The 25,346-nt window shown below is 29.2% G+C and overlaps 4 protein-coding genes, 1 non-coding gene and 1 pseudogene across 7 annotated transcripts; 3 read left to right on the plus strand and 3 right to left on the minus strand.

The window, feature by feature from the left end:
- The first annotated feature begins 58 nt into the window (after positions 1–58).
- LOC145977071 (sorting nexin-25) lies at positions 59–4,937 on the plus strand. Of its 3 annotated transcripts, XM_083108739.1 has the most exons (12): positions 138–155; positions 272–444; positions 536–846; positions 918–1,087; positions 1,164–1,558; positions 1,633–2,056; positions 2,211–2,515; positions 2,580–2,837; positions 2,924–3,057; positions 3,126–3,365; positions 3,626–3,908; positions 4,030–4,937. In XM_083108739.1, exons 2-12 carry the CDS (start codon positions 346–348, stop codon positions 4,099–4,101), a joined length of 2,691 nt encoding a protein of 896 aa, XP_082964865.1. In that variant the 5' UTR covers positions 138–155; positions 272–345; the 3' UTR covers positions 4,102–4,937. The 3 variants fall into 3 exon arrangements, with proteins under 3 accessions (XP_082964864.1, XP_082964866.1, XP_082964865.1); XM_083108738.1 differs by having other exon boundaries at positions 59–444; XM_083108740.1 differs by lacking the exon at positions 272–444 and having other exon boundaries at positions 59–155.
- L(3)80fg (dnaJ homolog subfamily C member 16 l(3)80Fg) lies at positions 3,532–12,380 on the minus strand. Its single transcript, XM_083108741.1, has 12 exons — positions 11,822–12,380; positions 11,133–11,199; positions 10,862–11,058; positions 10,508–10,788; positions 10,236–10,426; positions 9,710–10,044; positions 9,171–9,474; positions 8,931–9,079; positions 8,447–8,671; positions 8,041–8,254; positions 7,859–7,966; positions 3,532–7,790 (listed from the first exon to the last, which is right to left on the minus strand). Exons 1-12 carry the CDS (start codon positions 12,076–12,078, stop codon positions 7,668–7,670), a joined length of 2,451 nt encoding a protein of 816 aa, XP_082964867.1. The 5' UTR covers positions 12,079–12,380; the 3' UTR covers positions 3,532–7,667.
- A 679-nt stretch (positions 12,381–13,059) lies between these two features.
- Positions 13,060–17,765, plus strand: Wdr24 (WD repeat domain 24). The gene is made up of 12 exons (XM_083108687.1): positions 13,060–13,292; positions 13,605–13,721; positions 13,942–14,164; positions 14,420–14,633; positions 14,746–14,994; positions 15,080–15,240; positions 15,337–15,520; positions 15,601–15,769; positions 15,866–16,013; positions 16,134–16,638; positions 16,816–16,977; positions 17,454–17,765. The coding sequence occupies exons 1-12, from the start codon at positions 13,196–13,198 to the stop codon at positions 17,580–17,582; spliced, it is 2,358 nt and encodes a 785-aa protein (XP_082964813.1). The 5' UTR covers positions 13,060–13,195; the 3' UTR covers positions 17,583–17,765.
- A 611-nt stretch (positions 17,766–18,376) lies between these two features.
- On the minus strand, positions 18,377–18,449 carry Trnav-aac (transfer RNA valine (anticodon AAC)). The gene has a single exon. It is a non-coding gene; the product is annotated as a tRNA-Val (tRNA).
- A 904-nt stretch (positions 18,450–19,353) lies between these two features.
- Positions 19,354–20,685, minus strand: Rpl36 (ribosomal protein L36). The gene is made up of 4 exons (XM_083108742.1): positions 20,531–20,685; positions 20,209–20,335; positions 19,934–20,068; positions 19,354–19,515 (listed from the first exon to the last, which is right to left on the minus strand). Exons 2-4 carry the CDS (start codon positions 20,332–20,334, stop codon positions 19,432–19,434), a joined length of 345 nt encoding a protein of 114 aa, XP_082964868.1. The 5' UTR covers position 20,335; positions 20,531–20,685; the 3' UTR covers positions 19,354–19,431.
- Positions 20,686–21,828: 1,143 nt separating this feature from the next.
- LOC145976798 (nuclear transcription factor Y subunit beta pseudogene) lies at positions 21,829–24,046 on the plus strand (annotated as a pseudogene).
- Positions 24,047–25,346: the final 1,300 nt, after the last annotated feature.

Genomic DNA, 25,346 nt, shown 5'->3' on the forward strand with positions numbered 1-25,346 from the left:
TGGCACTGAATCGTAAATTCCTCTCATCGTCTATGTATTTTATATGTTTATGGGTGCTATCGATATTTAAAAATGGCGAGGCGCTCGGTATTGTTTTGCATTATTAATACAGCAAGATTAAAGAATATTATTGTATTGAATATATCTTTACTGATGTAAATATTATTGTCTCGTTTGCATATTATTGACGTATTATTAACGAGAAACATGGTTTCCCTTGTTGCTGTTTGCTTTATGCCGTTAGCCGTTATAATTCTGGGAATTGTTACAGGCTGGACCAGCGTCCAGTGTTGTTGTCTTTATCTTATATTGACTTGCGCCTGTCTCCTTATCGGCCCATTAATTATGATAATGATTAACATAGCTTTATCCCCTAAGCACCAGACTGGCTCTAGTTCCATTAGAACCATCACTGAGATGGATGCTTTCCATAACATGCTGATGGTATATGTGCTTTTACAAGTGACACACTTGATATAATGTATTGATATGATGTCATTGTTATTTGGTTTTGATTGTTGGTTTTATTTTGCAGAAAGGATACGAACCCAGATCAGCTACCAGCAAAAAGCATATGCGTTATCCTATGATTTTTACTCGTTTGGTAGATGGTGCCTTGCAGAATCTTTTAGATCTAGTATTTCAAGATTTTGTCGGTTCTTGGTTGAATGATCTGGCGTTTGGTTCTGAACAATTGATAAATAATATGAAACAAGATGTTTGGGGCGCAATACAGAGCCTCCACGATCGTTTGTCACATGTTGATCATACTAAATTAGTGGTCTGCAATATAGTGAACAAGCTTACCTTTCACTTTGAAAAGATCAGGATAGCTCAAGCAGCTTCGTAAGCTTCTCTTCCTAGCATATTTAAGAAATAAGATTGGGAGAACAATTTGATTTATTTATTGCACTTAGGTCAGAAGGAGAGGATCCAGTATTTATTTTGTCGGCACATTTGATGTCACCTGTTGCTGAATTGGAGTATTTAAGGAAGATTAGCGAACTTTATATCCTGTTTTTGTTACCACGCAGTTACTCTCTTTCTCCAGTCAAGTTTCTTTTAAGAGAACTTCTCACATGCAAAAGTAATTTCATTATCATTTTTTTTAAAGAATTATTTTTAATTTACTATATATATATTTGTTTTTTTCTATATTTTAGTCCTAAAACCGGCGATAGATTTAATCACGGATCCCGATTACATCAATCAAAAGATTTTAGCATATATCGATCAGCAACAACTTGCCGAAGCGATGCACAGAAAAACATATGAATATGCGGAATCTTTCGAGGATTTTATTCGTATGATTAAGAGCACTAAGGATTTAGAAGTTCTCAAACATATCAGATATAACATTGTTACTGAGATTATGCAAGCCACTACGATACAAAATGTTAAACGAGCTCAAGGTTTGGATCCCGAGAATAACACACTTGGAAATTCTGATGCTATTCGAGCCAGAAAACTTAAGAGATACATCCATCAGTTGACGTTTGCCAAGAATACGTGCGAGTGTCATATGCAAACATTAGGATGGGACGGGTATCCTTATCAGGTTACATAGAAATATATTATTCTCATGCGAATTGATTTAATATGAGTTATATTTCATACAATGATATTTTTTAGGATGCGGAGATCTGTGATGCGGCGGAGATTGCGGATGGCAGGATACTTCCTTTACAAGCAATTTTGGATAATGTGATTGGCCGACGACATCTGTCTCAATTTTTAGAACAGGTCGCTAGTCAAGGATTGATTGGTTATTGGGCAGCAGTGCAGGAATTACGCACTGCGGATCGATCCAACTGGCATCAATTGGGAGCTGAGATTTTTTATACTTATATCAGATCACCAACTGCTGAGATTAAAGTGGATAAGAATGTCCGAAAACGAATGGAGGCCTTCCTATTGGGTGATACAGGACCTAATATCTTTTATGAGGTTCAAGATAGCGTCGTCAAGACACTCCAAGAAAAGTATTATCCATCATTCCTCGTTAGTGAGCAATATAAAAATATGCAGGAAGCCTTACTCAATGAAAGAGCAGAGGGTCAGTATTGTATGAAATACAGAAAATTTTTGATATTATCAAGATAGAAATAATATGTAATTAACATTGATGTAACAATACTAATTAGAGAAATTGCTTTATTATAAGTGATGTATTCTATATTATAAATTTTTACGAAATCATCGTATATCAGGTTTAGTTGAAGATCATGGGATCGTTGATGGTACATTATCAGACTCTTCAACTTTGCTTGTTGGCGAACGATCGAATTATGCTCGTAGCAAACTGGATCAACTGCAGGAAAAATTGAACAATAAGATGCAAGCTCTACAGGCGCTTAAATCTTCCCTCAAGCCCGAGAGTAAAGTATTAAGCATATTGGCGAAAGAAGTCGAATGGTTGCAAGGTGAAAAACGGCAATTGGAGGCGCATTTAAATCATACGGAAATGTGGGCTGAACATTTAGGTCACTGGAGAGCCGATGTGCAAAACGCAGAAGTATGATTCTGTATAAATTTTTACTTAAATATATTCATACATAATAATCTTGTGCCTTGAGTAGATGCCTGATAATGGGGATCCTCCACAATTTGTATTGGTTGTCCACATGGCGGAAGATGAAGATAACGATGAGAGTATATCTAGTGGATGGGTAGTATTAAGGAAATTGCAAGATTTTCAAGATCTTCATCGAAAACTACGTCAGTTATGTTCTGATGTTAAAACTCTGGACTTACCGTCGCAGCCTCTAAAGTTTTTCGGTAAATCTGATAAGAGTACCCTCGACAAAGCTAAGATGCAAATACAAAAATATTTAAATGTACGTCTGAATGCAACATATTTTTTATTTACGAATTTAAGCTCTTATACACGCACTAATATTCCATCGTTTATTAATTCTTGCAGTTTGTCTTGGAGGATGAAAGGCTTAATCAAAGCGAAGCGCTGTACGCTTTTCTTAGTCCAAGTTCGGAACACCTTAAAGCCGTAGCACCATCTCCCAAGAAATCTCGTTTTTCTTTATCTACGTTATTCAAAACGTACGCGTCACTAATTTCGCCGCATAATCATTGATCTATTTGTTGATTTTTGTAAATTTCCACGACAGATCTGTCGGTAGTAACGAGCTACGCGATAAAGAAGATGAAGAAGATTATTCGTTATTGTTGGACGATAGTGAGACTGGTCGTACCGGCACAGATAGTTATCTAAATGCTAGCAGGGATGCAATCGCTGAGCCATTATACACGCTTCTAGGAGAAATTTTCGACTTGCGAGGAGTATTTCGTTGGCTCAGACGATCCCTCATTACCTTCGTACAGATTACTTATGGACGCACTATAAATAGGTGAAGTATACAAAAAGAAATTTCATATTCATTTTCTTTATATATTAAATAAAAATATAAATTTCACACAGAAAATAAAACTTATGTGGGATATTTTGGGATCTTATTTTTTATAAATATTTTATAAATGGAGACAAAAAGAGAGAGAGAGAGAAACACACACACAAAATTTTTAATTCTCTAATATTTTGTGCTTGAATTATAAAGCATAGAAATATTTGTCACAAAGTATATTAATATATCATTTGATTTTCTCGCAGACAAATCAGAGATATTGTCGCTTGGATATTTTCCGAGCCGATGCTTCATTACTACATACAATTGTTTGTGAAATCGTGGTGGCCGAATGGTCAACTTGTATCCGAAACGGTTCTTCGTACTGACGAGGAGAAGCTAAAAACACGAGGCGAGGCACGCAGACAATTTCTCAATAACGTACCTGAAGTATTGACGAATCTAGTAGGAGCGCAAAGTGCCCAACGCGGCGCGATTAAAGTTTTCGATTCCCTACAGAATGTGAATCTGAATAAACAGTTATTTTACGTAAGTTGATCAATTCTTCCATATCATTATAATTATAATGATATATAATTATAATTATAATTATAATAATATTATGAATATATATGTGAATCTTATTTTTTTATTCTTACTTTTTTTACAGGATATATTTGAAGTATTAATGTACGAAATATTTCCAGAATTGCAACATAAACAATGTTCTTTAACGAAATAAATCATCAATGTGACATACGCTGATTCTCCTTTTTTAGAGAGAATTTTATCCTATAATAGGGTGTCTACTCAAATTTTGTACAAAAATTTTCTAATCTTCCAGATATCCTAAGTTGGAGATAAAAAGAATATTTGAAAGATTTTTTTGTGGAATTTCCTAAAATAAGTTTTTTTATTTTGTACGTTTTTTAATGCTTTTCACTGATTTGAAGAAAAAAAAATACAAAGTCATTTAAATTTCAAATGATAGAATTACAAATATAACGAAAAAAACGAATATAATTTGTATTGTAAGATAAATATTTTTTACTTGCACATTTTCATTTTTTATCACTAAAAATTTAAGTAAACGATATGTATATTAAATATTTTATTAAATATATTAAAACATTTAATATATAAACACAGATATAAGAAAAGATATATGTTCATAATATAATTTATAAAAAAAAGTATATATATAAATATATATATACATAAAATTCACAACTTGGCTTACAGACGGACTATATAGACTGCTTACAATAAAAAACAATATTATAACAGAACTTTTTAAAAAATTGTGAGTTTCGATAAAATTCTAGAAGAATTTTCTGATTTTTTCAGATACAAAAGAAAGCCTTATACAAGAGAATGCCAGGCTTTTTATATTTTTTTAAGGAGTAGACACCCTATATAATTTCCAGATGCAATCAAATTATAAATTTATAAATTAGATAATGATGAATAAATAAATTAGATAGTGTTTAGTAAACATTGAGAAAGATATGTAGATGCATACATATCTATAACGCAGATAACATACAATAAATTACACGCTTTATTATATAATCAACATTCCTAAATCTATTACTTTTCCACACGTAATCAAGATATCTTATAAGATACATAACAAATTTATATACATGTATTGCACATGTCATAAAAATAATTTGAAAGAATAATATAATATTAAAAAAAAATGATTAACAATTTAAATAGAATGTTTTATAGTTACCGCAAAATTGATAATACATATCACTGTATCTAGGAGAGCATTGTTGAATGTCTATTTAAAATCTAAATCTTTATGTAAAGAAATACTGTACAAAACACAATATGAATGAAATTAACATTAGGGTAAAAATTATTAAACTACATGTGTATATTTTGTCAATTTTAATCGTCATATAAGGATATAAAGTATAAACAATTGAGTTAACACATGTAACTTTTAACAGCATTATCTCGTGTGACACGATATCTCATGTTTCTATAATATATATTTAATATACTTTCTAATAGCTTCTTATAGCAGGCATAAATCTTATATAAGTAATACGTATTTATATCTGTCGCTTTGCAAAGAAAATGAGAAAAAAATGCCCGAAGAAAGTAAATATACCTGCAAAAACGAGATTGTTAATATCAAATGGTTGGATTAAATATTTATTATTTAAATAATATTTTATATATATATATATATATATATATATATATATATATATAATTAAAAATAGTATATATATTAACTATGTGTGTATTATTTAAATAATACTGAATGATTAATGATACATATGCGGATACAAAAAATAAAATTATTGAAAATAAAGCAATGGACGTATATAAATCTTGATAAGGGCGAAATTCTTACATATATGTACTCTCACACTAATATGTTTCGATTTTACGGTAACTATATATAGATAAAATATATAAATCCTATAAATAGATATATGCGCTATTAACATTTGGATTCGAGATAAAACATATTCAATAAGCGAATATTGATAAACAGAGTGAACAAGCGACAGAGATACGCTTCCTTAGAGGACGTATATAAACATATTAATATGGACTTACTTACATTTTTTTTACGACATTAAAAGTAGCGATCGTTATGTCATAAAATTAAAATATTCGAACGTAAAGAGAATCGCGATTAATCGATCACGATTCTGCAATTTTCTATTTGCAGAAATATAGATATTCTATTTACTTGTACTGCAATATAAATACCACTAAATTCTCAGTAATATTTTGACTAGATAATTACAAGCAATTTTGAGGAAAAAGAGTATTCAGATAGTTATATGAACGGACGAAGTAGTATACAGAAAATGTTGATCTATGTCCAAGAAGATGGATTGATTATCTGGTGATAATATATATTTCTTTCTCTTTCTATAATTTTTTTTAGTATACTTTTTTTAACAATACTTAAAGATCAATCTAAAAACATTAAAATGCAAGAAACTGTAAATAGATTTATAAACAATGCTTAGAATAAGTAATGAATATGTTTTGTCTTTCAATAGGGTTGCATCCGTTCGAATCACAGTATCTCCTGATGGTAATATTCTGTTGACTAGACGAACCTTGTTCTTTATCATTTTTATATATAATATAGAGATGTGAAGGATTGTGATACCTAGGGACTTATTTTTTATATGCTATTTCTTTTCTAATTTTATATATATATATAAAATTAATGTATATATATATATACACATATATATAAAACATATTCGTCAAATTTATAGTTTTTTAAGTTAACATCTTAATACTCTTTTTAACAATTTTTGCTTAATCACATTTTTAATTACATTTAATTAAAAAAAATAAACCTAATGTCAGTTTTGCTTCTCATTTTATATCGCTGCATTTATTTTTTTTTCTGTTTTTAGTTATATTTCTTTTCAATGGTCCATATTATACTATACAATAACAATATACTATATTTAAAGTCATTAGTTCATATTCTGAATCCTCTTTTATTGATAAAAGTACCTTTAAAAGTGGCTTAAGCCTTCTGAGTGGCTATAAGCCACTTTTAGAGGGTACTTTTATCGATAAAAGAGGATTCAGAATATGGACTAATGACTTTAAATATAGTATATTGTGTTTTCAAGATGAATTATGATAAGCTAGACTCGAATTGTTTTCATCAAGTGCATTAAACAAATATAATCTAATTGATTTGTTGTTGTTTTTAAATATATTATGTAGGATGATAAATTCCTTTGGAAAAATTATACTTCTATTTTTGATATATGTTCATGAAACAATATAAATAAATATATATAATTTATCAAATCTTATAGTATTAATCAGTTATTCATTTTATCATCTAAATAGTACTGTTATTGTGATTAATTAATTAAAGATTCTTGTTTTCTGTAAAACATTGTAACATAACCTATAACAAGAAAGAAAAAATATAAATATATTATGTACTTATAAACATTGAAAAATATACATCTATTGAAATATAGTTTTATAAATATATTGTATGTGTGTTTGTGTATACGTATGTGTGTGATGTATAAAAATTATACAGAATTTCTCAACATATTTGAATTTATTTATGAAAAAAAAATTAAATATATCAAAATCTGAAAAACAAAAATTATGTGAAATGTGTAGTTAATTAAATTATAGGCAAACAACGACCAATGCAAAATTATTAAGCTGTAAAATATCCACTAATAGTAGAAAAGTAGATAGCATATTTTCCAAGATATGTCCCTAGGTGACATAATTTTCTTTACGCATATAAAAAAAGAAATGTTTTATCTCTCTCTCTCTTTACTTGGCAGTGAACTCGGGCCAATAATTGATATAATAACGATGTGTTAATCCTTCAAATAATCTATCGAGCCACATCGGTAAACCATCTAAAAGATTGTCCTGATATAAAACATTTCCACCCTGCAGAAATATTCAAAAATTATTGTCGACGAAAATCGTTAAAAATCAGGGTCATATTTATTACATACCTCATCTTGAGACATATCGGATTCATTAGAACTCTCGAAACCAATAAAAGCGCCAGCTTCCGGATCTTCCGGTGTTCGGGCAAGCTGCTTGGTCATCTTTTCAATACGCTGTGTACATGAGATATAATATAATTATATTAATATATTTTTTAATAATTACCTTTTTAAAGTATCATATGTACCTTAGAACCTTTACCCTTGCTACATTCTGGATGTTTAGCATGGTACATGCAGAAATACTTTCGATGTCCATTCAAAGACAGGACAGTGCCCACACAATTCTTGGCATTTATATTTAAATCCTTTTGCTCGGATAAAGTGAGTGACAACAGTTTTTTGTACCAATCAAGACCCTTCTCTAATGACATATGTGCGAACATGAGCGTTTTATTCTTTCTGAGAATGAAAAATTAATTTATCATATTTTCTACAATTTCTACAATTTATTAATTATTGTTATTTATTATATATTATTATTATCTACAATTTATTATATATTGTTAATTTTACATGATATATATGACAGCTTGCTGTATAGTTATTATGTAGTACAAGTATTAATTATAGTAAGAAAAATGACCAACATACCTGTAAGGCCACACAGCTCTATGAAAAGCTGGCAATAACTTTAATCGACTTTGAGCATCAACCAGTAGAATAATAGTCCTACATCCTGGTTTTAATAGTCGAACCAATCCATTGTACTTTTCCGCACGTAATTCATGTAATCGTAATTGCGGTTGCGATGAAATTGACTTGGCATTATCTTTGCATTGGGTACGTTCAGCTTGAACACTTGCTTCTTCTAGCTTGCTATATATCAAGAATATAGAGACTACGTAAAATCGTACATTTTTCAACAAATTGATGTAATATAAAATATGTTATTTAAGTAATCAATTATTTTTAATATATGCAGTGAATGTATGTGCTTAAAAAATTAGTAATTATTTGTTAGCAGAGTCTGTTTTTTGATAATCCATTAATATTAACACTTAATTTTCAATTGAATTAATATTTTACTGCAATACCAAAATTAGGTCGTATACTATTATAATTAAATTCTACTTACACTAGATATGACATTCCGTACCCTGCGGCTCCAATTAACATAAGAGTTGCTAGTACTGATATCAAAGGCAGAATTTGTTCTTTTGTTAAATTATCAGATATATAATCTACTGCTAATAACGCCCTTCCTATCAATTTATCTACAGTACCCTATAACAAAATAACATTAAAGTGTATGAGTATATAGAGAATGTAACAAATTGCAAATTATGTTAGGATTATATATTATTAGGATATATACCTGTGCATGTTCATCTGCTAGTTCTCCTACGACAGCAGCATAAGGTAAAGCTTCGGTGGCACGCAACAACTTTTGTATGGTTTTTTCTAAATGTCTACGCGTTTCATTCCATATACGATCGTCCTGAGTGGCTTCAATCCAACCATGAGGAAGCCATTCGTACTTCAAATGATTAGCATCTCGTCTCCAGATGATGACAATATGTAATAATGGTTCCAATGGACTACCTTCACCGGCTGCTAGTGCTGATACAAATTCAGATTGCGTATCCTTGAACACGTACGCGTACCTGACGCGGTCTGTGCTGTGAACAATATTATTAATAAATTAAATGTTGGAGATACATACATACAGAAATTAGTATTTTTTAATTTAAATAAATCAATATTAATAAATATTACTATAAAAATCACTAAAAAATTATAGATAAATTATATATTATTAAGAATATATTAATAAGAATGTATTTTACGATAAAATATGCATATATTAAATTTAAAGAAAATTTTTATATTATTAAGATATTATATAAGACTTACCTATAAGAAGATTCCAATGCAACTTGTCTAAATTTGTGCCTAGCTATATCATGCAAAGGACTATTTTGTTGCGATATTAAAACGGCGCACAGACGCTTTTGCGGTCTTAACCATTCGGGCGGGCATATAGAGTCCAGCATTGCTTGATTTGAAAGTCTTGGCAATACAAGAAACTTATTATTGGCAATAACATTATGCATGGTTTCACTGGAAATGTCCTTCATACTAATGGATGCCATAGGCTTCTCAGAATTCTCATTAAAAAGCAGTAAAGTATCTAATTCTCCCGAGATTTTGTATTTTGACGTTATATTTTCAGTTTCAGCTATACCAACCTGGAAGAAGTAATAAACATATTATGTTAAGAAAAATAATATATTTAAAAAAGTAATAAATTAATATAATTAATATTATAATTTATTAAAATATAATATTAAAACAATATATTAAAAACTAATATATTAATGGAAAAAAAAAAGTATATATATATATATATGTAATATATGTGCATAAAATCAATGTTTACCTGCACAAAACCGAAGGCTACCCGATCTCTATAGTAAAAAGACATTAATAAATACCGCAAACGAATAAAGTCTCTCTTTTCAAATATCAATGCGCGAATTCTATTATCTGTCCATCCTGATAGGAAATTTTCTACATTGGTATTACTAATTGTACTTATTAATTTATATGGTAGTCTACTTCGTACAAATTCTGCAAATAAATGTCTGTTAGTCTGAAATAAGATTTGATAGAAATGAACATGATACTAGATATGATATTCTGAAAACATACCAACAATTTTTTGAATACTTAATAAAGATTCTTTATAAACGCTAGTACGTCCATCTAGAGTAACAACAAGACATGGAAGCGAGTGAATGCCGAGTCTTCTTGCCAAGGTAGATTCTTTCTTGGCATGTGCTGTAGCCAAGCCAAGTCCTAGAGGTTCCAACTCATCAATTAATCGTCTCCAAGTGGGCTCCACTTGCAGACATGCAAAGCACCAATCGGAATAAAATAAAATTAAATATGGAGTACGGTAAGATTTAGGTATTATCACATTCTCGAACGATCTGTAATTTATATGATATTTAATATGTTTACAACAACAATTATAAATTAATATGCACAAAAAAATACACAAACCGATAAGTAATACTCATTTTATGGAATAGTGTGATGTCTCTAGTTTGATAATGAAACTGCTTAAAATTACTAGTAAATAATTCTTCCAATGGATCAAGAACATTAAAGTGACTATTGTCCCTTCTTTGTCTGGGAATACCTTCCTCTGTGATCCCATGATTATCAAATTTTCTCCTTCTTTCTGGATCTGTCAAAAGCTAAACAATTCAAGAATTAATAGTATTCAATATTACTTCCTTGCCTTATAAACAATATTTTAAACAAGACATACCTCGTAAGCTTTTGTTATTTCTACAAATTTATCCTCAGCCATTGGATGATCGGTTTTATCTGGATGCCTAACAAAGATATATAATAAGGTATTTGTATATTATGTATTGAGATATTTTATATTTAATGATCAGAGTATCTACTTATAAATCTTGTCAAAAATTTTTTTTTAATTCTTTGATATATTTTGTTTAAAATTCTAAGTAAAGAAAATATTTAAAATTTTTTTTTACAACTTTCCAAAATAAATTTCTTTATTATATACATTTTCTGTTTTTCACTTATACAAAGAAAAACACAGAACCATTTAAGTTTCACATGCTAAATATGCAAATATATTACAAATAACTTAGTAGCTTTTGTAAAACATTTTCATTTTTTTATCAGAAATAATTACAATAAAAAATATGTATTATATTTTGTACAAATATATAAACACAGAAGTATATTTATAATATATGTTAAACATATAACTTACAATTTTGACTTTTTGTCTCGACTGCTTACAATATACAAGCAAAACTATTATTTATATTTATGAGGAAATTTAAAAAAAAAATGTCCTGATTTCTAAGAATATTCTATGAGAATTTCCTAATTTTTCCAAGGAGTAGACACTCTGATAATGTTGTTTGTATACATGCAGCGTTGCAGATGTTTCCAAATTGAAGTAGATGTATCACTCCTTACCATTCCTTGACAAGGTGCTTGTACGCTTTTCGAATCTCCTGCAGAGTCGCATGTTTCGATACGCCTAATATCTTATATGGATCTCCCAAGGAATCACCCGCGACAACCGACGGTGTTGACTGGAGAATTACAAGGAGGCTCAACAGCAAGAATGCGTATCTCATTAATAGAGTGATATTACTGTTCCATGTAACGTCGTGATGGAATTGTCGTTTGCTCGTCGACGCGTGAGTCATTAAAAAATCAATCAATAACATTATCCGTGACGCAGTGATAATCTCTACGGGGCTCTCTCCTTTTATGCACGAACGGGTTATTCGTGATTATATATTACGTGGGTATATCAATCGTTATTTATTTGCTTCGAACTATCGCTCTCTCGTGTGCTCGTCGCATTCGGAATTAGCGGGCATATTTTGCGTGGATCATCATCCACTTATCGTCACGTGGGGCGTTGATACGTATCGGCGATTAGTCTCACATCTTCTTCCACAGACACATAAAATCCATAGCCGGAACCTGGACCGGAGCATTAACTGCTGATATCACAGATGATACAAGAAAATAGATAGCTAACTCCCGTATTTCGTTTTGAAGTAGTAAGCGCGTTCAGTAGACAAACCGCTTAGTAGCGATCGAACGTGATTGGCTCTTGCTTTTAGAACCAACAAATCAACATTGAGCATTCAAAAGACACGATAATTCGCAATCAGCTGTTCCCTTTGGCAAGTGTTTTGAAATTAATTTTTATATCAAGATATTTTTGAATCCTGAGAAGAGTAAAAGAAAAAGAAGAGTAAAAGATTCAAGATAAAGGATGTAAAATCATTATATATCAAAAATATATATAATTAAAATTTAAAAAATCTACAAAAGAATATCTCGCTCTTATAAGATATATTTATATATGTATATATATCATGTTATATAATATAAAAATGTGTATAGACTATATAGATTGTTTTACTTTAAATCTCTCAAGATCAGATTCTTCAATGTAATTTTGCATTTCTGAAGACTGATGAAGAATGAATAAATAAATAGAAAATTATACATATGTTGGGAGAAAAAAGATAACATATATACAAATAAATAAAAAATGCTTCTGAAAGATAACATATAAATATTTTTATAAGATAAATTATTATTTATATTAAATTATTTTTATCTTTATATATCTATAATATTTAAGAGAGCATTAGTGTACTTTTCAAACTTCGAGTTGACTGTCTTATCAGTATCTCATCAATGATTGTACTGTTATAGTACAATGTATGTTTATAGTTCGCGAAAAGAAATGATGGTTTCATAAATTATTATAAATTATTATGACAATAACTTAACGTTAATTCAAAGTTATTTCAAAAGAACAGTATGACATCAAAAACCATATGCATTGCTCAAGAAGGACCTGCAAATGCCTTAGCCCTTAATAAAGATAATAGCCAGGTTGTGATAGCCGGCCGTAACGGTGTGTTTTTTTTTAGCATAATATATTTTCTTTTGGAAAAATAGATATCTTATAAGTTCAACAGTTATGATATAATGGATTGTTTATTATAATTTTTATCCAAAAATTATAATAAACAATCCATTATATCATAACTGTTATAACGTAAATGTATGCCTATATAGTTTATGTAATCTTAGATTTAATTACATTTCTTAATTTTTTTGTCTTATAAAAAATATGTATATAAATACTATGGAATAAAATTTCACATTGTTTAACATAATTGTATCATATAGGTGAATTATATTACAGCATAATATTGTATTGCAGTTTTTAAAATATTTATTCTGCTGGAGGATAAGTTTGAGGAAGCCTGCAATCTTCGGGTTGGAAAAAATTTAAATCTTAATTTTTCCTGCAATGATGTTGCCTGGAACCTCAATGATGGTAATTTAATAATTTACTTTAATTATTATATGCATTTAGAGAGAAGAAATTGATAATAATGTTATAGGAAATGTCTGAATTTTTTTCTGATTTATATTATAACTTTACTTCTATATTTTAGTTTATTTAATCTTCTATGTAATACTATATATGTTATTATATTAAAAACATTAATATACTACATTATTATTAGATTGTCTTATATTATATTATTTTATAGATCATATACTGGCGACAGCAGCAACAAATGGTGCAGTGGTTGTTTGGAACCTAAATAAACAATCTCGATCAAAACAGGAACATGTATTTATAGATCATAAAAGAACTGTGAATAAAGTGAGCTTTCATATGACAGAACCTATGTGGTTGATATCTGGTTCACAAGATGGTACTATGAAATGTTTCGACTTACGAATAAAGGAAGCCATCAAAACTTTTTATAGGTAAATTATACATCTATTAATTAATTATCTACATCTTACATCAAATTTAATTATCCATATATACATGTTATATAACTCATATATAATTATTAGAAATAATAGCAAAATGTTTTTTTGATATTTTGAGTTTTGGTATGTTTAATTTAATTTAATTTTATTGTAATAAATCAAATAATTGTGATTTAATTTAATATTTAATTTTAATTGATTAATTTTATATTAATTTTGTATTACTCTTTATATTTGTGTGTTTAGTAATACAGAATCAGTGAGAGATGTCCAATTTTGTCCACAACAACCACACACTTTTGCTGCTGTATCTGAAAATGGACAGGTACAACAATGGGACATGAGAAAGCCAGATCGTTTTTTTCAACATTTTACTGCACATAGTGGTCCAATATTTGCTTGTGATTGGCACCCTGAAGCTACTTGGCTTGCTACTGCATCTAGAGATAAAACTATTAAGGTATATTATTTTATACATTATATATTATACACATTTATTTTATATTTTTAATACATAAATCTTTATAAAATATTGATATTGCATATTTATATTCTTTGTGTATGCTTTATAGGTTTGGGATCTGTCAGGTAAACCAAGTTGCGATTATGCTATACATACTATTGCATCAGTGGGACGCATTAAATGGAGGCCTCAGAAAAAATATCACATAGCAAGTTGTGCTCTAGTAGTTGATTGTAGTATAAATGTATGGGATATTCGCAGACCATATATTCCATTTGCAAGTTTCAATGAACATAAAGATGTTCCTACAGGTGTGGCATGGAGAGGCAATCCACAATCATTTCTATCGACAAGCAGAGTAATGTTAACCATTTTTTTTATAACACTTTTTACCACAAGTACAATGTGCAATGCAGTTATCATTTTTATTTTCATTAATTTAGGATTGCACTTTGTATCATCATATTTTTGACGATGCGATAAGACCAGCCAGCAAAGCAAATCCACAAAGTGTTGCATTAGGTTTAAAGAGCGAAATTATATATGCTTGTAAAGTAAAATATGAACCAGCCACTACTGCAAGACAACTGAGTAGTATAATGAGGTGAATTATATGATGTGTCAAAAAATAATATTACAATTATAAGAGAAATTCTTGTCAGAATAATGATAAAATTGTTATTTCTTTATTTTTTTATAGGAAACCACTTGTGACAAATGATGATACTTTTTGTATGGCTTCAAGTGTAATGCATAAATTCACTTTGAACAATTGTCAACCAAGTTGGTTCAAGATAGCTGCAGAAGGTTATCTACTTTCTGGAAATTTAAATGATATCTGTGATCACAATGCACGGGTCGCAATCAGTTTTGGCAAAACAACTGTAATAATATATCTGTATGTGTATATATAATAATTCTAATATATTTTTGATAATAACAATCTTATATATTTACTACACAGCTTGGTATAGCATGGCAAGTTCTGAAAATTATGTATGGGGATCCTCTCGAATTGCTTTTAAAAATGTCGCCAATGGCACCCAAGGAAGATATAGTTAATACTTCAAACATAGTACCAGGAGCAACAAAGAATTCTGGTATGGAACAATCAAACGCAAGCAAACAATCGAGTGAGTGAGCAGGAAATGATAAATAATATTAAGAATATTAATATTGTGCTATTGTTAATAAACAATACTGCAATAATAAACCATTATTTTTCTTAGGTCATGAACACGATACAAAGTCCCTTCAGGGTGAAAACCCGACTGGTGCTGTCAGTGGCGGCGACGATGAGACTGAAACAGAAACAGACGCGCTAGAGAATCCAAATATTACAGGGCCGTCGACTAACTTGGCAACTGTTCTGCCAAGGTATAGATAGATAAAATGTCTAAAACAGATTTTATATACCAAAATTAATCGATTTCTATTGATGTAATTAAAATTATAGTAATTTTTATATTATTGAGGAGGATTTGATAACTATTACAGAAGACCATTGCTCAGTGATGTACCTTCAACATCAAGAGGTGATTTTATTTTTGGGGAAACTGAATATGAACCTGTGTCGTTGGAACATCCTAGTGAAAGTAGGCATATTGTAATGCGTATGGAGGATGACGAATGGACCAAAGAATTGCAGAAAGAGGCTTTCCCTTTACGACATGAGATAAAGGATCGATCTCCACCACCGGAACAATTTCCTAACCATCCCACTGAACTCGGCGAAGATCCAACTTCCGTTATAATTGAGGATCAACCTCAATTAGTAGTACCACTTCTACCTAAGCCATTGTTGTTTGATTTCACGTCCGTAATCTTGGAAGCGTTGGAATATCACGCGGCAGTAAGAGACGTACAAACAACAGTATCGATGCTAATTGCCTTAGGAGAAAAGAGGAAAAATTTAATGCTTCCAATAGCTTTGCAAGAACATTGGATACTGGAATATTTGGATTTGCTTGGCAAATTTAAACTCTGGCATATAGCTACACAGGTCTATTTATAATTGAAAAATATTATTTTTTAACAAGCGATATTTTTTTCTAAAATGGAAATTATATCTAAAATTTTGTTGCTTCAATTATTGTACACGTTGATGACGATCTTTATTTAAATAAAAAATAAATTAGATATAAGAGATTTTACTTTATAAAGAATTTTATTTGCACAGATAATACAATTGGCGTGGATTCCCTCTATATCGCAATTGAATCAACAATCAACCTTGATACACGTATCTTGTGCAGCGTGCACAAAACAGTTGCAACGATCTGCTTGGTTGTGTGATCATTGTCATACATCCGAACATGCTCTTTGTTCAATTTGCAATCAGGTAAGAGAATGTTTTTGATAAGTTTATAAAAGCTTTCTCATTTAAATTTTCTTGTAATATCTTGTGATATCTTTTTTATTTACACAGTGAAATTTAAACAAATCAGAAAATTATAAGATTACAGTTATTTTATTATTGCTATTAAATTTTTTGTTTCTTTTATATAATATTGTCATTATTTATGTACGTTCTTTAATCCTTTTTAGTGATTTGATTGATTTATTATATGAATAATAACAAATTTTGCATTTGATTTTAAAAATCTATTTTGTTAATTGTAAATGAAAGATTTATATTATCTAATCAATTACATCTAATATAAATATACTAATTAAAAAATAAAATATACTAATTAATTACATTTAATATAAATATTGATTGTAATTGATTGTGTGATAAAAAATTTTGGTGAAAGAGATTATAAAGAGAGAAAGAAAAGAAGAGAATTATTCTATAATTTATTTTTTTATGTACAGGTTGTACGTGGAATGTATGTATGGTGTCAAGGTTGTGCACATGGAGGGCATATAAATCATATGAGGGAGTGGTTTAATGGCAATCGACAATGTCCTGCTGGTTGTGGACATTTATGTGAATATAATTAAAAAATCTTGTATAGATATTTAATAATAATATACTGTTAATAATAATATATAATTTTTTGTAATATAATGTTAATAATAATATATAATTTTTTGTAATGTTTCTTATTAAAATCATGTTAAATTATGACGGAGGCAGCATCTCATGTTAATTTTTGACATTAAAATAAATTTTTTTCATATTTACTTTTGATAGTAGTTGATAAAATATATTGAAGATTCTCTTTATATTTCATAATTCATAAATCATGATCAATTTTTAACAAGTCAATTGTTGAAAATGTAGGATACAGTGCTTTTGTGAATAAAATGTGCTTTTACTAAAAAGTAATGTAAAATAATAAACGAAAAGAATTTTTCAATATATTTTATCAATCTATACTTTTGAATATTATTTTGAAATGATGTGTGGCATAAGAAATTATTCAATTCAATAAGAAAATAATTTTCTGCTTTGACTTTATAATTTAATATGAGTAAGACAGAAAATAAGATTGGATTTTGGATGGAGTGTTATAATTTTCTGTTTTTACTTATCTTAATTTACATTTTAATGTTTACATTTTAGTACAGTATTTGAAAAGTAATTCATCATCAAAATTCAACTACAAAATGTAATAACACTTCGTATTTATATGATATTCTGGATAATGAATCCTGAAAGAAAAAGCTTATATAATAGAATATTTATCATAATAAAGATAAGTGCAAATTTTTTTCTGAAAAATTCCCAGAAATATATTGATAAAAATAATTTAGTTAAAGAATAACACTTTTCTTTCTTTGCAAGAAAAAAATGTTTCCGCCCGGGATCGAACCGGGGACCTTCCGCGTGTTAGGCGGATGTGATAACCACTACACCACGGAAACTTGCTTAAATCTCTTTGTTTCAGATTACGTCATATATACATATATATATATATATATATATATATATATATATATATATATATATATATATATAAAATATTATTTATTTATTTATATTTACACGATATATAATTTTAAAACAAGTTTTTCGCAAAAAATTTGGTTGAAATATTCAAACTGAAGTATATAAACTATAAAAACTTGGGTCCTATTAAGACGTACATACTTGTACTAGTATAGATTAAAAATAAAATAAATGTATTTTTAAAAGTCGGAGAAAAAAAAGAAAAAACAAAAAGTATAAAATATAAAGTTCAATTATAAAGAATAAATCTTATTAGCAAAAATATGTTTAAAATGATAGTTTATAATAAAATAAAAGATGTGAAAAATTAATCATTTCTTGCAGATTTTTTAAGTAAGATTAAAAATACTCTTCCATATAAATATATAAGTATATATATTTGTACATATTTGCTATAGATATGCTTACTTAGAAGATAAATCCTTTGTATTCTTAATACAGTTCGTAAAATGTTTACAAATACATATTTGATATAAAAATCAAAATCCCCTTAGCATTTATTTTAAACTTTGTTTTAGTCATAAATTTACCCTAATTTGCTATTTTTTGATTTAAAAAAAAAATTTACATTTTTACTCTTACATTACTTTACATTCTTTTATATGCTCATTTTTTCCCTATACTTCATATATTCTTTTGTCTGCTCTTGCACTTATTTCCAAAAAATTATTCACCTAATCTTTAACAATAATCTTATGAAATGATAAAATAGAACATTTATTGAAATTTGAGAAATAGCAATAATAAAATGAATAATTGCTATTATATACCTAAAGATTTTGTTTGAAGGTAAAAAGAACATTATTTAATTGATCTTAATATCTTGTACTTTGTCTCTTTATTGATTTGAAATATTGATTTATTTAAGAAATGAATGTTTTACATATTTAAGAAAAGTTAATGATGAGCTGCTTTCCTCATTTGTACCAGAATATTTCCAAGCTCTTCTCGCTTCCTCTTAGCACGAATGTGAGTTCCCAGCTGGAAAATAATGAAAATCATATTTGTAAAAATAAATATATTACAGAAAAAAAAAAAAAAATATATATATATATATATATATATATATATATATATATAAAGTTCTTTCATATAAAAGAATTTTCTGAAAATTTTAAAATCTTTATAAAGATTTGTATGTACTTCTTCTATTCTACTATCAATATCATATATTAATCTGTAAACAATTCAATAGTTTTATTCTGTAACTTCTAACGCTTGCGTTATATATCACTGCGCAGAATTTTTATACCATAAAACAACTGCACAACATATGTAACGCAAATGTTACAAGTTACAGAATAGAGGTCCTGATTTTAAAATAATTGTATAAAAAACAAGAAATTGACTTTTTACAAATTATTGCTTATCTAAAGCGTCAAAAATTTTAGACATTTACCCTTCTTTTCAAAAATTTCAAAGCACGCTTGTCCTTTGACACTTTTAGCAACTCCATAGCACGTTTTTCATAAGGAGCATGTCCTGTGACTTCACGTATCAAATCTCTCACAAATTTGCTGTGTTTAGTTTGTTTCTGATATTAAAAAATTAAAGATGAATTAGTACACATAAGAGAATATTGAAATTCTCAAAGATTATGCAACATATATATATTGATTGAAAGAACACAACATATAATAACAATGAAAAAGATATTTTCTACATTATACTAACCCCTTTTAATCTGGCTGGCCGGATACAAAGAGTTTTCTCTTTTTCAGATTTGCTTTTTGCTACACGAATCTTTGTCGTTTTGTGACCCCTGTTGAGGCCAACGGCCAATTCATACCTTGGAGCCATCCTGCATGAGAATATCAATTCTTTTTATAGGTTATCTTATTGCTAAACATTACTAAATTTAAACGCACATTAATTGTATTTTAATATCGCAAATTATAAATCTAATTTAGCTATTAGAATAAATTTATCATTTGCATTTATTCGATTTTGGGCGGATTATAGGAATATTTTAAGATTCAATATATATTTTACAAACCCTCACGATAAATCCTAACTAGTATACGCAAACTCTCCTTTGGAAAGGAGGCTAGCGCCTTCAATTCAGGTACAAGCGAACTAAAATCGGTCACGTGACAATAAGCAAGGAATAGACCATAGAATATGTAATACTAGATTGTTAACCTTCCCCTTCCAATTTTTCACTCTTGAAAAATGTAAAGTCGATTATTCGAACATATCGAAGTTAATTATTATTGCTTCTCTGTTATTCGAACATATCGAAGTTAATTATTGTTGCTTTTCCGTGATAAAAGAAATATGTAATTGTTAATTGCAAATTACATATTTTTTCTTCGAAACAATTATGTGTTTTCTTTACACCAATTAACTCCTCTCATTATTTTGTACATAAAAGTATTAAGATAAGATAATCGAAAAAAGAATATTTTACTAAATATTTTTTTTATGGTTTATGTAAAATTAAAAAATTATTTCAAGCCTCATAACTCGAAAAGTACTCAATGAAAAAATACTTTATTATAATGTTTTGAAAAGCTCTCGAGGAGAATTTTAAATTATTGATTAATTTATTATACGATTGCTGTATTACGAGTCTTTTTGTTAATTACTCGATCCTGCGATTTCACTGTCACACTAAAGAAACGATAACGAAATAAACGCATTTAGTCATGTTAATAATATTTTTCTGTGTATGATATATGTCTTGATTATTATATAGATAAAAGATTAAAAAGAATTTTTTTAAGGGAGAGAGAATTATATATTAAAATAATTTTAAGTACTGTATTATATAATATCAATTACTAACAATACTTAGCCGTTAATTGATCTTTGATGTTCATTAATTTTTTTAAGTAATTAGATTTTAATTAGTAATGCATATATAGAATTTGTCAAAATGATTCTTCTGAAGTTTTCTTCTCAGTATATAAAGTTCCAAAGATGCTTAAAAAATACATACTTTGCAAAATATTTCAAATACTTTTTCCTTTATGATAAGATACGTTTTCGAAAGTTTCATTCTATATAGCAAACATATTTTATATTATTTTACTATAGTTTCTATAATAGCAAAATATTTTAATACTTAACGCTTTATATCTATGATACAATATACTAAATTATAAAATGTAACATAATTATAAAATATTATTAACGGATTTTATATAATTGCAAGCTGTTTTTTTTTCGTTTTTACTATGCATATTTATTCAATGCATCCTCTTCTTTGAATCTTTAGATTGTTATGGTTGTTGCATTCTCAAGATCATAGCCACTTGTCGCGTTTCTTTTTTCTTATGATGTTTATCTTGCTATATTCGTGTATTCTCTTCTCTCTGCCTGTCATATATACATATACATATATTTATATACACGTAAATGATTCTTTGCAGCTTACGGCGGCAAGAAAAACAAAGATAGGAAAAGGTTAAAGGTGCAGAAAAATCACGCTAAGTGTTCGAATCAGCTTGAGCACGTATTATCACCGGGAACTGTATCGCGAAATGGAGAATAGTGGTGAGAGCGGAGACGACGGTGGTCCCTTAAGATCAAGGGCGTTTCTGGGAGGAGGTACCGTCGCGACATCTTACATAGGCGTACAATCGGATATGGAAGATGACCCTGAGAATACGGATGATTCCGACCACGGTACTGGAGATCCCTTGCAAAGTCCTGGGGTTTCCACTGGGGGTGGGCCACTTTCCTGAACAGGATCGCTTCTTGCCGATAGCAAATGTCGCCAAAATTATGAAAAGAGCGATTCCAGAAGCTGGAAAAATAGCTAAAGATGCGCGTGAATGTGTTCAAGAGTGCGTGTCAAAGTTCATCTCATTTATCACGTCGGAAGCGAGTGACAAGTGTCACATGGAAAAACGTTAAACTATAAATGGTGAAGACATTTTATTTGCCATGACTACTCTTGGTTTTGATAATTATGTCGAGCCTTTGAAAATGTATCTGCAAAAATATCGTGAGGCAACAAAAGGTAACAATCCTCCCAATACTGGAGCTACAACTGGCAATGGAAAGACAGAGCCGCAAGAGCCTGAATCTACTACTCTAATGTACCTAACAGGGTTGGGAAGTAACGTGTTACTTGTAAAGCCGTTACCGTTATAGTTACTTTTTTTTGGTAACGGACTGGTAACGGCGTTACATTTTTTTTTCTGTAACTGTAACGATAACGTAGTTACATTTTTTTAGTAACAATAACGAATTTAACAGTTACTTTTAACGTTACTTTTCAGATTTTGAAAATACTTATGACATCGTATTTCTGTCATATTCAATTTTTGGTCATCGACCGACATTCATATAAAATTCGATAATATTTCGGATGAAATTTATTGCTCTGAGAGGTGTCTGTGAAGCTGACACAACAATCTACGAGTTTCAGAAAAATACTAAGAGTTCTGATAGCACTTTTCATAGTTCTACAGTTGCTGATAAAAATTAGAGTTCCGCATTCCTTATATTAAAAAATCAGGTGCTTCGCCCGGAACACGAAGTTTCCCGCGATTGCAGGACATGGCTACACCAGGCTGGTAGACGGCAAAAGAAGAGGATACCCACATTTTTTAAATGCTAACATTCAGCAATTTAGAAAATGGGGAGGCAACCCCTTTTACCGAGCGAAAATCGTGCCTAGGAGAATCCACTCGACTCCTCGACAGGGTTAACACACGCAGTGCGTGTGGCTGTAGACGAGCAAAGAGAAGGGACCCATTGACGACCATTCCGAGCAATCGATCGAGTTTTAACTAATTCGGGCCGAATCACTTGACGAAGCACGAAGCACGAAGCACGAGTGTACGTTGTATAGCAACGTGTGCAAACTCGAAACATCCCAGTTAGTTGGCATCGGAAGTAGAGATTCGTGACAATAAATGAAATTGGGATTTTATATAAAAAAGTCTAAAAGTTCCGCGAAAACGCGATGACGCGAGAATACTACAACAAGAAAACGCGGTAACGAAGCGCTTGCCGTCCGCGGCACGTTGACGGCACCGACGACGCGAAAGGATACTTAGCTTCCCATTCAGGCACCTTAAGATTTATCATAAATAGAAAAATTTAAGATAAACCTCAAGGCACCATCCAAGTACTAAGCCCTCCCACCGCGACAAGGTGTATCCCATGGGAGGGTTATATTATATATAATTTTATATATAATATAATATATAATTTGAAATTTATTTTGTAATATAGTACATAAATTTAAGTTTGCATAACAAGACCGTAAAACAAAATCATTAGCGTGGTACTGTTTATGTCGGATATTATGTTGTTGTTAATTCATTGTTGAAATATTTTAACATATTAATGTATCTCATATATCTAACGTATTAATATATCGTAAGATTAAAATAATTACATGTCGTGATACATAACTATTGTATAATTAAAAAGGAGAATATTTAAAGCATTGGTCGAAATATATTTAATTCTAATATAATTAAAGAAATATTATAATAAGCATCAAGGATCGAAAGATCATAACATAATTAAATCTGTACCCTTTTACGGTATCCCCTGTTTCAGTTTTTATTCGCAGTAATGAATGATTGCGATTCGATAAAGATTTATCGTTACGATACAGTTTCATATCGTTAATTATTTCTTAATTAATTAATTTTTATTAATATTTATAGCAAATTATGTTTCGATACTAATCGTAATCGTATTTAGTAAATAGAATTACAATATACGAAGTGTTTCTCACCACTACCTTATTACTCGAGAGTCGTGCGAATGATGACAAAGCTGTAACATAGCGCGCTACTGTTTATGTTTTATATTGCCAAAGTCGAACACCGTGTTATCGATAATTCGTTGCCGAAATATTTTATATATTATAAAATATACACTAACGGAATATTAAATTAATGAAGTATTTTAATTCATTGATTAAAATTGATTATTTATTTCGTGTTCTCTCACAATTCAAATTATATTTAGATTGTCAAGTAGAATGATAAAGTAACACGGATGAAATATATTTGTGACTCTAAATATTAAAATAATAATTATTGTCCGTAAAGATCGCAACGATCGAAGCGATTATTTAACATTTTGGATTCCTATCATTTAATCGATTCTCGATTAAATTGTGTGTTTAATTAACAAGGATTGAGAAAATTTAAAGCATTGGTCGAAATATATTTAATTCTAATATTGTTAAAGAAATATTATTATAATATTATTATAATAATCAATGATCGAAAGATTATAACATAATTAATTCTCTTATCTCCTTTTATGTATTCCCTGTCTTAATTTTTATTAACAGTAATGAATGATTACGATTCGACAAAGGTTTATTCTTGCGATACAGTTTTATGTCATTTATCAAAAGTTAATTAATTTTTAATTATTAATATTTATAGCAAATTATGTTTCGATAATCGTAATCGTGTTCAGTTAAAAAATTACAATATACGAAACGTTTCTCACCGCTACTTTATTACTCGAGAGTCACCGTGCGAATGATAACAAAGCGGTAACCTAACGCGCTACTGTTTATATTTTACATTGCCAAAGTCGAACATCGTGTTATCGATAAATCGGTGCCGAAATATTTTATATATTATAAAATATACACTCTAACGCGGAATATTAAATTATAGAAGTAATTTAATATTAATTATTAAGTAATTATAGAAATTTTTAATTTATTCATTAAAATTTATTAAACAATTTAACACGGAGCCTTTCGTCATGCTAATTATTCGCATCTATAATTCGATTGTTTTATTTCATGATCTCTCATAATCCAAATTATATTTAGATTGTCAAGTAGAACGAAAAAGTAACACGAAATATATTTGATT

This window comes from Camponotus vicinus, unplaced genomic scaffold (genome assembly GCF_025532165.1).
Source record: "Camponotus vicinus isolate PSW18456_S1 unplaced genomic scaffold, iyCamVici1.0 SCAF_9, whole genome shotgun sequence".
Taxonomy (NCBI): Eukaryota; Metazoa; Arthropoda; class Insecta; order Hymenoptera; family Formicidae; genus Camponotus; species Camponotus vicinus.

What these genes read in the sequence shown, in the direction of transcription:
- Rpl36 (XM_083108742.1), bottom strand. Translation starts at nt 20,334, where the DNA reads ATGGCTCCAAGGTATGAATTGGCCGTTGGCCTCAACAGGGGTCACAAA. An exon ending in GGCCAGCCAGATTAAAAGGG is followed by an intron (nt 20,069 to 20,208) that starts GTTAGTATAATG and finishes TTTTAATATCAG; the next exon opens with AAACAAACTAAACACAGCAA. An exon ending in TGAAATTTTTGAAAAGAAGG is followed by an intron (nt 19,516 to 19,933) that starts GTAAATGTCTAA and finishes ATTATTTTCCAG; the next exon opens with CTGGGAACTCACATTCGTGC.
- LOC145977071 (XM_083108738.1), top strand. Translation starts at nt 208, where the DNA reads ATGGTTTCCCTTGTTGCTGTTTGCTTTATGCCGTTAGCCGTTATAATT. An exon ending in CTTTCCATAACATGCTGATG is followed by an intron (nt 445 to 535) that starts GTATATGTGCTT and finishes TTTATTTTGCAG; the next exon opens with AAAGGATACGAACCCAGATC. An exon ending in AGAACTTCTCACATGCAAAA is followed by an intron (nt 1,088 to 1,163) that starts GTAATTTCATTA and finishes TCTATATTTTAG; the next exon opens with TCCTAAAACCGGCGATAGAT.
- Wdr24 (XM_083108687.1), top strand. Translation starts at nt 13,196, where the DNA reads ATGACATCAAAAACCATATGCATTGCTCAAGAAGGACCTGCAAATGCC. An exon ending in CAACTGAGTAGTATAATGAG is followed by an intron (nt 15,241 to 15,336) that starts GTGAATTATATG and finishes ATTTTTTTATAG; the next exon opens with GAAACCACTTGTGACAAATG. An exon ending in TCAGTTTTGGCAAAACAACT is followed by an intron (nt 15,521 to 15,600) that starts GTAATAATATAT and finishes TTTACTACACAG; the next exon opens with CTTGGTATAGCATGGCAAGT.